Raw genomic sequence first — 17,230 nt, forward strand, 5'->3', positions numbered from 1 at the left:
TAAAGGACAATGCTGCCAATGTGGGTCATCAGGCTAGATTTGTAGTTCAGTGAGCGTGCAGGTTGTTAAATTAGATTTAGGATTTGCCAGTGGGATGACTGTAAGCTATTCCGGAGGGCTTGCTAAGGCAACTAGTTAAATGTTGGTTTGGAGCAAGCAGAGGTCCACTGAATAAATTTTAGGTCAGGGTTAGAGCAAAGTTCAATGATCATAAGAGTAAAAAAAAAGATCAGAAAAAAAAAATAAACCAAAGAAACGAAAAAACCCACAAAGCAAAACAAAAAACAAACAAACTAACCCAACACTCAGATCCAGAGCAGGCTGCAGGGTTTTGTGTTGTGTCATCATCTACACTGTTCCAGACTCTCTGCTTCAGGTAGGTGAAGGTCCCTGTGCTTTTGGCCACCGAGAGAACCATGGTGTTTGAAAACAGACTGATCGAGGCTCTACAGAAAATGTACCATCAAGCCTTAAAAAGGACTCATGAATAGGCTAAAAAGAGCTTCAACGTTCCCTGTGTAACATCACTCAGTTTGGCTCATTGGCAGCTTTCCCCATTATATAAAATACCCACGACTTGACAGCGCTGTTCACCTGTCCATTTACCATCTGGTTGCACATCATCACACAGCTGCTGGGCAGGGCCGCCCTTCCTCCTGTGCCCCAGAGGCACCAAACCGCCAGGCACAGATGACGGGAGCTTCAGCCCATGCTGGGACTGCATATATCAAATGCTAAAGCTGACATCTATTTACGTAAGTTCAACAGCCTTAAGTTGCTGGGAGCTTCTGAACCGATCTTCGGTGCATATTGATTCTGTGCTTTCACGAGCCTCTGGAAGCCCTCGGGAGGAGAGCGTAGCATGCACCACGCACCATGGCTGCCCGCTTGTCCGAGCCGCTGCGGCAGCAGCCTCGACGGCACCGGCACCGCCCAGACCCCCCACGCCAGCACAAGTGTGGGAGGACGAGGCCGGGAGCTCTCGGTTCTGGGCTGCAGGCGCCGAGGCACCGCGGGACAACGTCTTCAAGCACCCAGCGCGCACCCGAGGCTGCACCGGCAATGCTGGGGGGGCTGCGGGGGCAGAGGCAGGTCCCGGTACGCGGGGCTCGGAGCCTCTTCCCCGGGGACGCAGCCCAGGGCCGCGGGCGGGCGTCCCTCCCGCCCCAGCGGGCGCGGCTCCCGCCGCCTTCTCACGGCGCCCCCCGCCGGGGCCTCCGCCCGCGCTGGGCGGGATGCGGGCCGCTCGCAAGCGGCTGTGCTCCGCCTTGATCGTCGCTTACGGCCTCTTCTCCCTCTACGCGGCCTACACAGTCTTCCTCCGGCCCCGCCGCCCGGCCGCCCTCCGCCCGCCGCGCCGAGACCGCCGCGGCCCGCGAGGTGAGAGCGGCGGCGGGGCCGCTCCGAGCCGCCCTGCCGCGGGAGAGCCGGCCTGGCTGCCACCGGCGGCGCAGCCGCGGCGACGGGGGCGGCGGGTTCCATGGGGGGCCAGCGCCGTCGATCTCCTCCTGCCTGCGCCAGAGAGGCCTCGGGGACAGCGGCGGCGCCTCGGCCTGGTCCGTGTTCTCCAGGCCCAGGCCAGCGCGGCGCCCCCGGCGCCCCTGCTCGGGCCGGGCGCGGCGGGCGGGGCTCGCAGGCAGCCCCGCAGGAGGAGCGGGGCCGAGGCCCCCCCGGCCCCGCCGCTCCCCCGACCCTCCCGCCGGGCCTGCGCTGGCAGCGGCCGCTTCCCCGGCGCGGTGTGAGGCAGCGGGCCCGGCGGGCCGGGGGGGGTTGTCGGGTGCTGCTTGAACTCCTGAATTCAGCAAAACTGGTCAGCTTTTTCTAAACTTATAAATCTGTTCTTTTTATGTGACTTTTTAAATGTGGCTTTTGGGTTTCTCAGATCATGCCGCCTTGGGAAATGAAGAGTGGAATCCGTGGGAAGGGGAGGAGAAAAATGAACTGGTCGCTTCTCAGCAGAGATACGAAGCTAATCTTAAGATGATAAAAAATGCAAGATCTCACCTAGAACAAACCAGTCTTAGAGTTCAGATTTGGGGCAAAGCAGCAATTGGTAAGCAGATGTAGTCAATGTCTGTTAATCCCTTAACCTTTCTGATACGGCACTTTTCTCCTTAATGACTGAAATTTATGTGCATATTAATGTGTGTGATTAAATAATGTAGCTATCTGTACATGAAGAGCATTAAGGAGCTGTTACTCAAAATTATGGTAAGACTAATATTAGCGTAGTTAGACTCCAGTCTCCTTGTGTCAGTTCTCTTTAAGGCTGTTTTTCACATCTGTCAAAGAAAATGGTTCAAATGGCAGAGAAACACAGTTACTTTTTGAATCCGATCTAGCTTGCCATACAACAAAAGGACAAGCCTCTTACTTGGCTGTAACGGAATTTTTATTTTTTCACATTTGTACTTTGTGAAACAAAGCCTCACACAATGAGAAATAAGGCGTTTTCCATACTGCAGTGCTACTGCCACTGATGAACTTGGAAATTCTTCTGTTGTAGAATATGCCAAGTCTTCACATAAACTGGGGGCCAAGGTCCTCTCAAGATCTTTAATTACTGCTGAAGACATGTCATTGTTATTATTTTAGCTTTTTTGAAAATACAAAGTTTCCAACTTAAGTCGAACTTTCATGTAGCATTGTAGAATAGGTTGGTTTATTAAGTGGTGATACATTCTGTCACAAAAAAATGAAGCTTCACAAAAGCTTAAGAGAAATATGCCTGTCGTTAAAACTCTGATTAATTTTTGCTCATTTTTCAGTGGTAGGTGTACCAGAAAGAGATGCTAACATATGTGGTACCATGGTATAGCTTCATCTACTGATATTTTGACAACCAAATGATCTTTTAAAATGTCTTGACTAATACCAAGTCATATGGAATTGACTTGATGCCTTAACTAATTCAAAGTCATACAGAGTTTGGGAAACAGTGTCCATATTGTATAGGAGGCTCTGACTTTTTTTTCCGCAAGTTCTTCTGTTGTTAGGCTTTTTCATTTCCCAGAAATGCTTTATTTGCTGGGAGTGTAGGGTAGGCAAGATCTGTGCATTCAAATTCTCCATCATATCTTCATTTCTGGAGGTCTTTACCTTTGGCAACATATTTTTGGAGGGCACCTTCAACCAGCTGATGTGACTGCACAGTGGAGAGAAGGAAGCCAAAAAGCAGGAAAAACCTACTTCAGGTACTGACTGCATGATGTTAACTTCAACTTTAACAAGTGATGCATTGGAAAGTTAAATAACATGATAAGATGCACAGGTGCATTATTTTGTGTATCTCAGAGCTGCAATTATTTTAATATCAGTTGCAAATACTTTAATTTTGTTATGTTTTGATAACTGAGGAATATGCATACAACTTCTCATTCAAAATCACCACAAGGAATGGTTATGTTTATTAATGGAAACACATACTTGATAAAACCAGCACATTTTAGCTCAAACGTGTCGCTATTAAAAAATAGAAAACTAAGGAGCAAATTTCATCTGCTGTTTTATGAAGATTGGTGTATTTGAAAGAAATGCGGAAAGACTTACCCATGCTGAGAGGGAAGGCAGCCAAGACACCTCAGGATGCGGGGAAACCCTAAGGAAAGTCTGACCCTAAGGAAAGTCTGAGAACTGGGGTTTGGGGCTGACAATTCACTGAAATAAGCGAGGCACTGAAATAAGTGAGGCAAGATGTGCCCAGCTATTTGGTTTCTGTTGTATTCAGGGAAAAGGGACTTCACTCTTTCATTCATGTATAGGATAGTGTCAAAATTGTAATTTGTTTCTATTTATAACAAAGTCAATCTGTGAGACATAGCTCTGGTTAACTACTTGATTTGCAAAGCAAAATTTTACACATAAAGGAAGATGACACTTGAAGCATTATTTGCCTTAAAAATGGATTTGGGTCTGTGATCATGCATGTTTTAAAACTGTTGTCAAATGTTTCATATTATTTAGTGAATGATATAGAGCTTTTCTCTATAGTCCTATTTAAGACTGTTTTTAGGGCTTTCTTTGAATATACAGTGAAAGCTGAAGGATTTTGCATCTGTTTGGCCAATTGGCCAGTTTGCAGTAGTAGCTTTCCTACAACATTTGCTCAGTGGCACAAGGACCCGTCTGTTAAAAAAGTTTTCTTTAAAAGCATAAATTACACACTGAAGTGAATTTAACTTCTGAAAAATGTGTTGCTTCAGAAATGTTTTTTTTCCTAGCACAATAAGACAGGGGCTTCTGGTTGAAATCTGCAGATAATGTTTGAAATAAATACATGATTGTGAATTGAAAGGGGTTTATTAAGTGATCACAAAATTTTTTTATCACTTTGAATTATTTATCAATGTATCTGACTGTGTAAATGGTACAGGCCGTAGACTCTTTTCCATAATTCCTACATCACATTCATAAGTGATTAAATGTTTTCTAGAGAGACACATAGGCTTGATTTAAACATAGCATCTATTAAAGAGTCTGTCTCACATCTAAGGAAATAGTCAAAATGACATACCCTTTAAAAAAATAACTATTCTTCGTCTGCAAATATAATGTGATCCTACAAGTTTAGGGAATCAACTATGAATGATGCTACTGCATCTTGGTAGTCTCCTTGACAGAGCAATAGAGCTTTGTGTTCACATATTTGGAGAAAGGATATAATACTTTCTTTGAATAGGGAGCAGTGCCTGTAGTGTTGTCTTGGTGGGAAGAGACTTTTTTGTTTCCAGAATTAAAATCTCAGAAGCTATAGAAATCAAGCGTAGAATCATTTTGGTTGGAAGAGACCCTCAGGATCATCGAGTCCAACCATAACCTAACTCTGGCACTAAACCGTGTCCCTAAGAACCTCGTCTATATGCCTTTTAAACACCTCCAGGGATGGTGACTCCACTACTTCCCTGGGCAGCCTGTTCCAATGCCTGACAGCCCTTTCCGTGACAAAATTTTTCCTGATACCCTACCAGATGAATTGTCTTCTTGGTATGGACATGAGGATTTTTTCAAGCCATTAGTTTTAATGTTTATAACATGAAAATAATTTGCTGCACTTAACGAGTCTGTCACTTGACTGATTATGGTTATTTTCTCTCTGGTGTGGCCGTTTCAGATGAATAATAACTTCACATGGTTCCTTAGGGTATGCATCTCTCAAAGAAAAGACTTCTATACTGACATTTAAATATGTTTTTGTTATGTTTAGAGGAACCAGGGATAATAGAGTCTTTATTTTAACCAACTTGTATGCTAGATCCAGTAAAAATAGTTTAAGCTTGGTACCAACATAACAGGTCAAAATTTGACAGGCCAGTAGGAACTTGTGCAAAGTATAGAAAGTATGCAAAAATAACTGTTACTATAATGATTAGGATTCTGAAATGAAATAGCAGAAGTTCTACTTTTTATTCAAATTGGAAATGTTACTTTGTATTTTTTTGTGAGGAAGAATTAGTACATGGTTTTGGCTGCTCGCTGGTTGTAAGATTTTCTAGAGTTGCTGACTTCTTTATTGCCTGGCTGAGGTAAATTATCTCCATTTGATTACTAGATGAGGCTAGAGGGAACTAGCTGAGGTGACATATTTGGAGAATATGTGCTGCTATGCAGTTGTATGTGGTAAGTCTAATAATTGTTAAAACATAGAGCTCTCATGGATGTTTTTCAATAATATCAAATCTAAAGACACAAAAATGCCAAAATATCACTTGAACACAGCTGGGTGAATGAGCCCATTTTGTATATTTATGATGAAGAATGCACATACTTAATATGGATTTTGATGGCTTCAAGTTTTTACCAAGGAAGTTTTTACCTGGAACTCCGAGAAGTTCCCCTTCAGCCCCAACGGCACGCCCTTCAAACGCTACAGCTGGCATTTCAAAACCATCAAGATCGAGGCTGATATCAAATTGCTTCTGCAGAAGGTTGCCAAGAATGTTCTTGAATAAAGAACATTGAATAAAGAGTATTAAAAGTATCAACTTCTGCATGAAATGTAGGGACACTTATTGAAAAACACGAGTGAAGAAGGAGCTGCATAGCTGTGGATTTTAGTGACAAATTGGCACGTTCATACAAGAAGCAGGAGAGCTGGGTTTAGCACTTTCCTCAGCCTGAAGCAATTCACGCCCTTCTCTCCTGTTACCTAGGAGGATGCTGTATAGCAGGGAGTGCCAAACTTCTTGTCTCTTATGATTAAGTAAGAGCATTCCTAAATTTCTATTCCACTGAGAGGCACATCCTCTCTATTTTATCAACAGTTGGTGCTGCCTTCCTCCACTCCCTGTTAAGCCCAGTTGCTCAGCAGTTCTTAAGTCCCGTTCTCCTGTCCTCCTTATGCAAATTGCAACCATCTTGATACATGCCAGAATGAAAACAAATTGGTCAGCAAAGTTAACAACCAGCAAAGATTTCTTTAGCTGCTGAAGGATTCTGCCAAGGATAGCTTGTGGCAATTTAGTTTCCTTAATAGACTTTAGTGAAGCTTTTTGAAAATCAGAATACACTATATCTACTGCATTCCCTTTATCTGTGTTCTTATTGACACACTCATAGATCTTCATCAGATTAATGAGACAGGATTACTCATTTCCAGCAGTGTTTATCCATGTATGTGATCAGTGATGTTACTATTTATTACAGACTCTTCCAGAGAGGGAATTCGTACTGACTGGTCTGCTCCAGAGTTCTCTCAAGCTGTTCTTGTAGGTGGGAGAGACACTGATGGACCCCTTCTCATCAGGCATAGTGTCTCTTCATAATGACAGCTGCACACCTTTGCCAGCAGTTCTGCGGTTTTGTTTATGTGTTCCTTCAGAACTCTCAAGTGAATGCCATCCACATCCAAATCCTCCATTTGATATAACTCTTGTGTTGTTTCACCTTATATTTCTTGCTGAGGAGAATGAGTTAGGTGTGGGAATCTTTTCTTCTATGGCTTTGTCATCCCATTTTAAAGCCTCTTTAAACTGTTGTCCCTCCAGTTCTGTAGTTGTCTTTTTGGTATATTTTTAATATGTTTTGATTTTCCTCTATTTAAAGAACCTTTACCTATCAGCCAAAACATCCTTTTACAAGGTGCTTTTCAGATTGCTTTTAGTCTTAATTTTCTATTTGCGTTTCGTGAGCAATATTTATGAGCTTTGTGTCCTCCTTGTTTGGACAAGCTTTTCTTTGTTTTCAGTGCTGACCTTTGACAGCCCCTCTAACTTTTCTATTATACTGTATGGGTTTAGTGGGAGGTGCTGTATTGTTTTGGTTTTGGACTGAAGCATGCAGCTTGCTTGGGTTTCTTACACAGTGATTTTGAACAGCCTACACACACCTTGCAAGCTTCTTGTTATTTGGGCTACTCCTTTCAGAGTTACTTTCTTGATTTTTCTCATTTTTAAGTAATTCCTTTATTGCATAAGGAGTCTATGCTGGATACGTTCGGTATGTTGTCTCCTGCTGCAGTGTTAACCATATTGCTGTTACAAAATGCTGTCTGACTAGCACCTTTGGAATTAGGGCAGGAAGACCCAGTCTGGAATAGCATCTTTTCATATGGTTTCTAAGACTAGTAAGGAAAAACAAGGACTTCATAGGAAGCAAGTCATTTATTGAGTCGAAAAATGTCATCTCCCCATACCATCCTTGATCTAGCCTTCCTGCAACTAGTGTAAATCCCTTAGGACTACTGTCTTAATTTTGCAGCTTCTGTTCTCTCTCTTACATTTCCCAATGCCGATTGTGTTCTGACTGGGTGCTAATAGTACAACCATAGCACTGTGTTTTTATTATTAAAGTATGGGATTTCCATAGTGTTTCTTTTTTTTTTTCCCCACTAACTTTATGCTGTTAAACTTCTTATTTTCCTAAACACAGGTCGTCGCTTCCCCAGCTGTAAATCCTGTAATTCCTGTAGGCTTGATAGCCTCACAGCAGTGTCTATAGATAAACCCTTTTCCTCCAGGTCTCTTTTTACAAGGTGATCACTGGATCAACTGTGTATCGTATTCGTTATTTTCGGCATCCTGATGGTCAAGGCGTTCTCTCTTATGAATCCCAGTGATTCTTTTCTTGTTGTCTGTTAAACTTTTGGATTTAAGTCGTCTTGATTCCAAATAATGAGTCTCGTGAAGCTTGGCTCCAAAATATGCCACTCACACTGAACCAGCAGCATGTCGACTTAACTCAGGTTTAAAATATACTTGCCTAAGGTCTCTCCGCTTCAGATAACTTTGCTGGACTAGTTTTTACAGCTTTTGCTGCAAATTTTCCGCACTAAGTACACTTAAACTAACTGTCAATCCCAGCAGTTCATGAGTTAAAACTCATAATCATTCTAAGTTAAGCTTTGCTGGTAGCTGAAAAACTGTAGTAATGCAGCAGACCTAAAAAACTAACGCTTTGTGACTCTTGGAAAAAAAAAAGCAATATTTTTTTTTTCTCCTCCACTCCTTCCCAAGCTGTGTAATCACTAATCCTCTGAGTTCAGTCAATAGTCTGTTAACACAGCAGTAACTGAAGAGCAGGAGCCAACGAACACTGGTTTGCTTCATTGAGGTTCATAAATGGCTGTTGTCAGATACCTGTAAATTATTAGTGACAGTGATTTTGCTACGTCATTGAAATTCCTCTGTTAAATACATTGTCCAAGATCTAGAAATGCAGTTTTCTACCTCAAATGTTTGTGCTTACTAGCTTATATCAGAGCCTCAAGTTTGACATGGGTCAAACAGGCAACGTAAGTTTACATTTAGATAGTTACCTCTTGTGTTATAGATTCTACTCAGTATCAGATGACACAGTGGTTTTTTGGTCTAACCTTAACGAAAATTACTGAAAAAGTAGTATGCCAGACCAGCTTGCTGTACTTCATAAAGATACTTGGTTTAGTATATTGTAACATATTTTTGGGAGGGTTTCTCTCTTGTTCTAGTACAGTATTCATTGATTATTACTGGAATCAAGAAAAACTTTGACATTTCGTGAACATCAAAGTACATACTTTTTTAGAAGTTGACTGATTTGCCCACATATTGATGTTTGAATAAGGTAGTAGTTCTGATTTATCGGCAAAATACCTTATTTTCATTTAATTCTAAATCTCCTTTTTGCTGAATAAAGACAGAAGCAGCTTTATTCCTTTGTTAAACTGTAGATGCTAACAACAGAAATGGTTACAGTTGCACAGTTAGAGTATATTGTGTTTACTTTATTGAAGAAAAAAAATCTCTGGAGTACAGACTGTGTAGTAAGGATGTTTAGAGGATTAAGATCAATAATTTGTCTTAAGAGTGTTTACTGTTTGTGGGTTTTTTTTCACAGCTTCATCACTGGTCCATCTGTAGTTCCTGGCTACTTCTCAGTTGAGGCTGAAAATGTTGTGCTGGTTCTGAATGGAAGAGAAAAAGCAAAGATCGCTTACGCCACTCAGTGGTTACATTACGCACAAACGTTAATTCAGGCCCACAAAATACAGCGTGTAGCGGTTCTGCTGCTTGGGAATGAGCAGTGCAACAATGAATGGATTCAACCATACCTGAAAAGAAATGGAGGATTTGTAAATCTGCTCTTTGTTACATATGACTATGCGTTGGTAAATGAAGAAGATGTTTTCCAGTGGCCTTTAGGAGTAGCTACGTAAGTGTTACACACACAAATTACAATTGAAACTTAATTGTTATGCATGATGTACGGAAAATACGTCTGAATGCTACTATTGATGCCCAAAACAATTACAGTAGGTAAATTGTAGAACGTGATCCTATTAATGATTTTCTAAATCAAGCGTTGGAAACTTTGGAAATTGCATTTAGCAATAGAAACAAAAACAGGGAAAGAATGCTAGGATTTAGGGAGCTTTTAAAAAATGAACCTGTGTCTGGTAGGGTTTTCTGTTTGTTTTTTTTTTCTTCAGGAGGTTTGCTCCAGAGGTTTATCATAACTGCTGATGTAATTTGTACCAGTGACACGGGAATTTAAAATATATTTATGTAATTAAATTCCAACTCCTGATTGTGTAGGAAAGGAAAGGGGTGGTATTGGTAGTACTTTTTTAACCCGGGTTTTTGCTCTCAAAAGGAAGTCGTACACCTCCTGTTTGGAATTAGTGTACTCTCGTTATCACAGTAATGTAAGCTGGCTTAACTGCTCACTCACAAAAACATTTTTGTTTTACTTACTGCTCAAAGTATTTATGTGGAGTAGGTAAAGGTTTTATTTACTTAGATGCATTTTTACTCCTTACTAGCAGAGTTAATAGTGCTTTACTTACTTATCATGGTAACACAGGATGAAAAGAATACAGGATTATTTTCATATATTGTGTTGAATTTTAATGCAATATGCTGTATTGAGCCAGCTGGCAAACTGAATAGAGTTTTTATACACAGCTTGAACTTGCTCGTAGTGTCATTGAAATACACTAAATTTGGCTTCTTGCTAGTATAAGAGAATTAATGGCATTGGAAGTTCCTAAGCAAAAAGAAGTTGAGTTTTTAGATGCCAAGATTAAGGTGACAGAAAACAGAAAGCAACGACAGTTAGAACAGTAAACTGGAGTGCAAAGCTGGGCGGAGAAAGATACATCGGGTATCAGAATGGGGTTTGCAGCCCTCGTGCACCAACAACAGTTGTAAAAATAGTGGTTAAAGGTATGCAAATGTGCCAGATTTTCCCAGTGAAGAGGGAAAGTAAAAACGTAGAATACTGCAAAAATATTTGTCATGAAGACAAAAAGGTTTTCTGAAAGTAAATTAGTATTAACCATGTAGAGGGACTAGGAAAGGACTGTTCCATCAAAATTTGGGAAGGTCAAGAAAGTGAATATGTGTTCAGAGAACCATTAATAGCAATGAAGAAATCATTGTGAAATAAAGTAGAAACTACCTTTGAAACCAGTGAAGTAGTGGGATCAGGGCACAGTTTTTCTGACAGGGAAGTAAAACAGTGATCCATCAAAAATACAGGGTGTTTCAAAAAGATGGACCCAATTTCAAAGTGCTGTATTTCACGATGGCAATGTATTATAATCACACAAAAATTTAGAGGCATTTAGTGGTAATAATTTGAAACTCTATGCCCCACCCTTTGAAGCAGTTTCATTCATGCGTGCTTCATGATTGCAGAGATATTTCTGTACATAAATTTCAGATTGGGTCCATCTTTTTAAACACCCTATAATAACATTAAAAGGAATATCTGTCTTAATTTGAGAATGCAAAGGAGCAGAAACTTTTTTTAACATGCATCTATTCTGGAAAAAAAAATATTAACTTTACGTAATGAAAAAAGTTAGTGCCAGCCCTCCAGCTGAAGAAGTGTTTCACTGGTTGTCATGCTGGCCAAAATAAGTGATGTAAGATTTGAGGAATCAGTCAAGAAAAAGAAAAATGCCTGATGTGAAGACATATCTGAAAGGATGGCATACGCTATACTTTGGATCCCAGGACTTTGCATAGGTTTTGTTGAGTCCAAAAAGACAAGTTAAATAGCTTGTATGACAAGCTGTGTAATGGCCAAAAGATTAATGAATTCCATGCAGATTAAAGTGACATTTTCATTTGAGAGGTTACCAGTGGTATTTTCAGTTGATAAGCATGCCCTGAGATTAAGGTATCTGAGAGTTAAACTCTATAGTTACCATTAACCCAGGCATTTCAGTCAAAACTAGTGGTTGTGTCAAGAACAGCTGCTTTTGAAAAAGCATGTTTCTCAGGGACATTTTGTAACATGCACACATAATATCTCCGATGTTGAAAGAAGACATAAGTATTCTGGAATGTCTCTGAAGAGAGTGGTGAGGGCAAAGGGAATAAAGACCAGCTTTTAGGACAGGGCTTTGCTTTGCTTATGGGTCTGTCTGAGTCTATAGATGTGGATTGGCAACAAATAGGTGATTTTAGTCTTAGAATCTGCTACAGTGAAGATAAAATGGTGTAAAATGTTTTTTCTTTGGCATAAAACATACAATTGTCTAACGTAATACATTGTTTTTACAGCTACAGAAACTTTCCAGTTGTAGAACCCAGCTGGTCAATGCTACATGATCCAAGAACATACCTATGTAATTTCTTAGGAACAGTTTATAAGAACTCTTCTAGGGAAACCCTAATGGAAATTCTGAAGCAGGATGGCCTTGATAAACTTTGCTGGATTGGAGCCAGAGAACAGTAAGACTTTGATTTACTTCAAGAAAATATTCAGACTTTTTTGCCTAATTCATTATTACCAGTCCTTTCTTGAGTGTTGAAAAATAGTACAAATAAAGGTAACCAGTTGTAATTAAAAGAGAAAACATTTGTGTAGGCCTTCATAATGTTTCTGTTGATATATTTGACATAAAGCATATTTTTAAATACATAGAAAAGTCTCCTACGTATACTAGATATACAGACCATGTTTTATTTTTTCTTATTCACATTTGATTATGGTGGGAGAAGAAATATTTGTCTTGCACCTTGTGTGTATCAATGTCTGAGTAGCTGAAAAAGCCAGCTTTGTTTTGTTGTGCTCCATATAAGAGAGTGGATTTAATCTGTACAACATGGCTCTTCTGTATTTCAAGTAGGTACAACAGATCTTTTAACTAACAGGAACAGAGTTCTGATTGTATTTCTTAATTTTGCTAGGCAGCACCTGTAAAATGTTTGATAGCAGGCACAGCAGTGCTTTGGGAAGACCTCAGCTACCCTGATGAAGAATATGAGGAGGTCGATTGTTTCTGTGACATAAACTCTTATCTCACAGACATTCTGAGGCAGTTCAGGCAGATGAATTCAGAATAACAGATTGCTTTACATCCTAAGTTTTGAAGAGCAAACCTGTAATGATTTAAAGTATCTGAGGCCAAAAAAATTCATTTAGAAGTCCATGAAATGTTTTCCCCTATGCTTGTTTCTGAACTCTGCTGTGAAGTAAATTGACATATGCATCATGCAAGTCACAAAAGACGTTTTAAAATGGAGTTTCGGTTTGCCTCTTACACTTCTAAATATTAATAATTTCCTAAAAGAACCATGTCTAAAAAGTATTACAATCTATTTTCAGCAGTGACATTTTCAATAAGTTTTTAGAATATTCTTTAAGAACAGTTAAGACTAAAAGCTTATTGATTGCCTGTGTAATATAAAATTTTTACATTTACAGTATTTTCGGTTTTATAAATAACTGAAATTAAAGTGCGTCTCTATTTTTTCATTGCAGTGCCTGTGGGAAAATATTAATTTTTAACCCCTTTACTTTTCTAGGTGGCAACCTCAAGAAACGAATGAAAGTTTCAAGAATTATCAAGATGCGTTGCTGCAGAGTGATTTGACATTATGCCCAGTGGGAATAAATACAGAATGCTATAGAATTTATGAAGCTTGTTCATATGGATCTCTGCCTGTTATAGAAGATGTAATGACACCAGGTGATTGCGGAAATTCATCAATGTACCACAGTGCTCCATTACAAGTATTAAAAACCATGGGGGCTCCATTTATCTTTATTAAAAACTGGAAAGAGCTTCCTGCTGTTCTAGAGAAAGAAAAAAAAATGAACTTACAAGAAAAGATTCAAAGGAGAAAAAAGCTTATAGAATGGTATCAAAACTTCAAAGCATGGATGAGACAGAAATTCATTAATACTTTGGAAAATTCCTTTTTGCCAAGCGATAAAGGATAAATTGTCCCTTTTGAAAATCTAGAGTAGATTGAAAGCTTGATTTCCATTAACCTTCTAGGGAAGCTTGTATACAAAGAAATCTTACAGGGTGGATGGATTCCTTTTGAAGTCAACAGATCTGCACTAGCTTAGCCAAGAGCTGTGCTTGGCCCACTATCCTTAACAATGTTGTCTCAGCAGGATGGTAGTCTGTAAGGATGACAACAATTTTATTGCTATTTTTACAATTTCCATGTTGACGTGTGACCTGGTAAGTCACATGTGACTTTGAGCATGTGAACATGTTAAAATCCAAAATGAGAACAACAGTTGTGTTTGAAGAAAAGAGAAGAGTGAAAGCTGTATGGTACAGAATAATGTGTTATGTAGCCTAAAGAAGAAAAAATATGGTTAGAACAAAATTGCCAGGTTTAGCACAATCATTAAGGTATATCCTGGTAAGCACTTGTTTTGAAAATGTGAACTGTTTGCTTGACTGACGTTTCATTTCCAAGGAAGTGGCCATAAAGCTAATTAAACACTGTGGAATAAAAATGTGTATTTCAGGGTAAAAGTGGAGAATTATTTCTTAGGAATGTGTCGTAGCAGTGTACTTCCCCTTTAACGTCAGATGTCAACATTTATTTCTTCCATTTCTGTTGAGTCTTGGGACATCCTGCAGTTCTGCTGCAGGAGCGTTCATTACCTGCAGTTACAGCTGCACGTCCTGAACACCAGGCCTTAAACATGAATTTGCTTGTAGCTTACTTGATTTCTCAAAATCTGCTGAAACTTGTCAGCTCCAAAAGATCACAGAAGGATGATACTGCATGTGTATGATACTACACGTGCAACAAACAGTTTCAACAGTTCTTGTTAAACGTAGCCGAAGGGATCTGTTACTGTTCTTGTACATCAGAAATGGGTGTGTGCTGTTATCTGCGCTGTGTTGGCTGAGCTGTGTTACCACACACGCAACACTGGCAGACCGAAGGTGGAGTAATAGTCTTTGACTGTCAGCGTGCTGTGTGGGTTCATTCTCAGGCAGGAATTCAAAAGCCAGTGCAACTGTACTGCTAAGTAATATTCATTTGCATAATGATACTATTTAGTTCTGGAATATGTATCATACAAGAGCACTTACATGTGGTTTTCAGTTTTCTTGCATCCCTTCTGTGCTTCTGTTCTTGTTTTTTAAAAAAAACTATAGAAGGACTGCAATTTGGTTTCCTAATAGTAGATGATATTCACAGTGGTTGCTCTAGATCTGGAATAAAGTGTGTTGCAGAACATCTGGATTTATAGGAGCTTGCATTCCCTATGCTTAGTAGCTGCTCTCAGAAGACAAATAGTGTAAATCCAAATAATCTGAATTGTATGTCTAACATGAATTTCCTGTGACTATCACCCACCCATTTTATCTGAAGCATCAGGCCATTGCAATGCAAAGCACAATACTCCATTCAGCTGTGACTGGAAGTACAGCTTTCACGACTCGGCATTGAGTTGTTAAGCTCTGATTAGATGTGGGCCTTGTTAGACCAAATTTATGATAAATTTCTATACTGAGGATCTGAAGTAACCATCTGCACAGTAGTACACAGCATTTAGGGGGTTAGAGGAGGCTTCAGTATCTGCAATAGTGTAGTGTCATTGCTGTAATTTCCTTCCAGTAGAATCTTTCTTTCTACACAAGCCACAAACATGCAGAACAATGATTTAGAGCAGAGGTTTTCAACCAGTTGTCAGCATGTACTTTGGCACGCCTGCCAGGTTTCAAGGAACTGCAAAAAACAGTTGAGAGAGACAAGTCTTTACCTGTCAGCCTAGATTCTTATAGAAGAGGCTGCAGCTCCTGGAAAATATTAATGGTGAGTAAGTCGAAGTCTTAAAAACAGTTTAGTGTGTTACTTGGTCATCAGTAGAAGAAACGCTGCTGTTCATGTGTTCGTTTGTAAGTAAACGTGTGAGTTTGTGTCCAGACTCATGTGGCAATTATATCTCAGGGGAGGCCAAGTCATGCACCAGAGTTTTATCAGAATTTCACATCTCAGCTGCTTGTCTGCTCTTGGAGTTCAAAGGGAAGTAGTTTGCATTTTGCCTATATTTAGCCAATACCTGACTCTTGAAATTCACCTGCTTCAGTCCTGCACAGGAATTAGTGCTAGAAGATTTTTTTGTGTTCCACTTCCAGTGATAATGAAGCAAAGAGAGCAAAACACCTTGAAGCCAAGGGAGGGTTCCTAACACATTAGGTTGGTAGCATTCTAATTATTTCCTGTTCCACTTGTGGGAGAGATTGTAGTCCTCCTGTACTTCCTAATCTTTTCTCATTTGGAAAAATTGTCAACTCTGTATCTTGTTTGGATCCAGAGAGGAGCAAGACCACAAAAGGGACCTTGGCAAAAAAGAGGATGAGACCAAGGGAATAAAGGCAGTGAGGGGTCAAGAAACCAGAGAGGAGGTCTCACCGGTGTAGAGCAAACTGGTTTAAAAGAAGGGAAGCAGTCAAGCCACTGGTGACACGTCCAGGCGGGATTAGATAATATCTACTGTCAGAAGAAGAAGAATCAATTCTGTTGTTTAATACTGAGAGGAGAATGGATGCTCTGGTTTTGCACTTATGTCTCTGGTTCGAGGCTGGGATGGCGAAGTACAGTTTTCCAGGGCACAAAACAAGGACTTGAGGCCTCTTGCAACCGCACATGCTGTCTCCATCGGAGACAGAGTTCTATACAGAACTGAGCCTGTCTTGAGTCAAGACTGTGAACTAGAACATCAAATGTTATACAGATTGCTAATTAGGCAGTATTTTGCATCATATTTAGATTTGTATGCAGAATATATAACTCTACAAGTTTCTTTATCAGAGGTATTCCCTGCTGATGAGGATTTCACAAATGAAGCTGGATCACCTTGCTATAAGAAGCAGCAGATCCAGCTTCTCACAATTAAGTGTAACACTCTCTCTCCTACACAATTCTGAACCCATTAAGAGCGGCTGTGAGCTCGTAGTGTAAACTGTTGGAAAGAGAGCAGTATGTTTCCAAAGAAACTGAACCAATCTATATAACTCTTTGTAACCCTGTAGGTAAGAAGGTGGCTTGCAAAGGATCCAGCTGCCAATAGCTTACCATTCTTGGACATTTAAGTTGTGATAGTGTAATTCAAGAGTTAGGTTTTCTGGTATTTTTAGACATTGTCTTTCAATGACGGAAACATACAAGGAGTGATACAACTAAGTTTTGTAGGAGCCTTTCTCACAGCTAGTTATTAAGCATTAATTAGGATTGCTATGTGCTGGGATCACCAATTTCTTTCTTGACTTATTGCCCTCACCGAAACACTTACAAAACCACAGAAATAAAACCCTGTTACCTTTTGGCAAACCTTGCATGTTAGTAATAACCCCTAAGAGCTGGGCAAACCTAGAAGCAGCTTCCATGCTACAGAGTCCTAAAATATTTCCGGGAATTCTTCCTGCTGGGATGGGAGAAATGGGTGACAGTTGAACAAGATCATGCTTATTTTGGCATGTACATAGTGACTGACATTGGGAGAGAGAAAAGCATTTCACACAAAGGGTTTGATGAATCAG

The 17,230-nt window shown here is 40.1% G+C and overlaps 1 protein-coding gene across 1 annotated transcript; it reads left to right on the forward strand.

Annotated features, from left to right (window-relative positions):
* The first annotated feature begins 1,137 nt into the window (after positions 1-1,137).
* RXYLT1 (ribitol xylosyltransferase 1) lies at positions 1,138-15,806 on the forward strand. Its single transcript, XM_065658718.1, has 6 exons — positions 1,138-1,380; positions 1,883-2,053; positions 3,092-3,194; positions 9,313-9,627; positions 11,988-12,158; positions 13,236-15,806. The coding sequence occupies exons 1-6, from the start codon at positions 1,236-1,238 to the stop codon at positions 13,651-13,653; spliced, it is 1,323 nt and encodes a 440-aa protein (XP_065514790.1). The 5' UTR covers positions 1,138-1,235; the 3' UTR covers positions 13,654-15,806.
* The last annotated feature ends 1,424 nt before the right edge of the window (positions 15,807-17,230 follow it).

Source organism: Caloenas nicobarica, chromosome 1 (genome assembly GCF_036013445.1).
Source record: "Caloenas nicobarica isolate bCalNic1 chromosome 1, bCalNic1.hap1, whole genome shotgun sequence".
Classification (NCBI taxonomy): domain Eukaryota; kingdom Metazoa; phylum Chordata; class Aves; order Columbiformes; family Columbidae; genus Caloenas; species Caloenas nicobarica.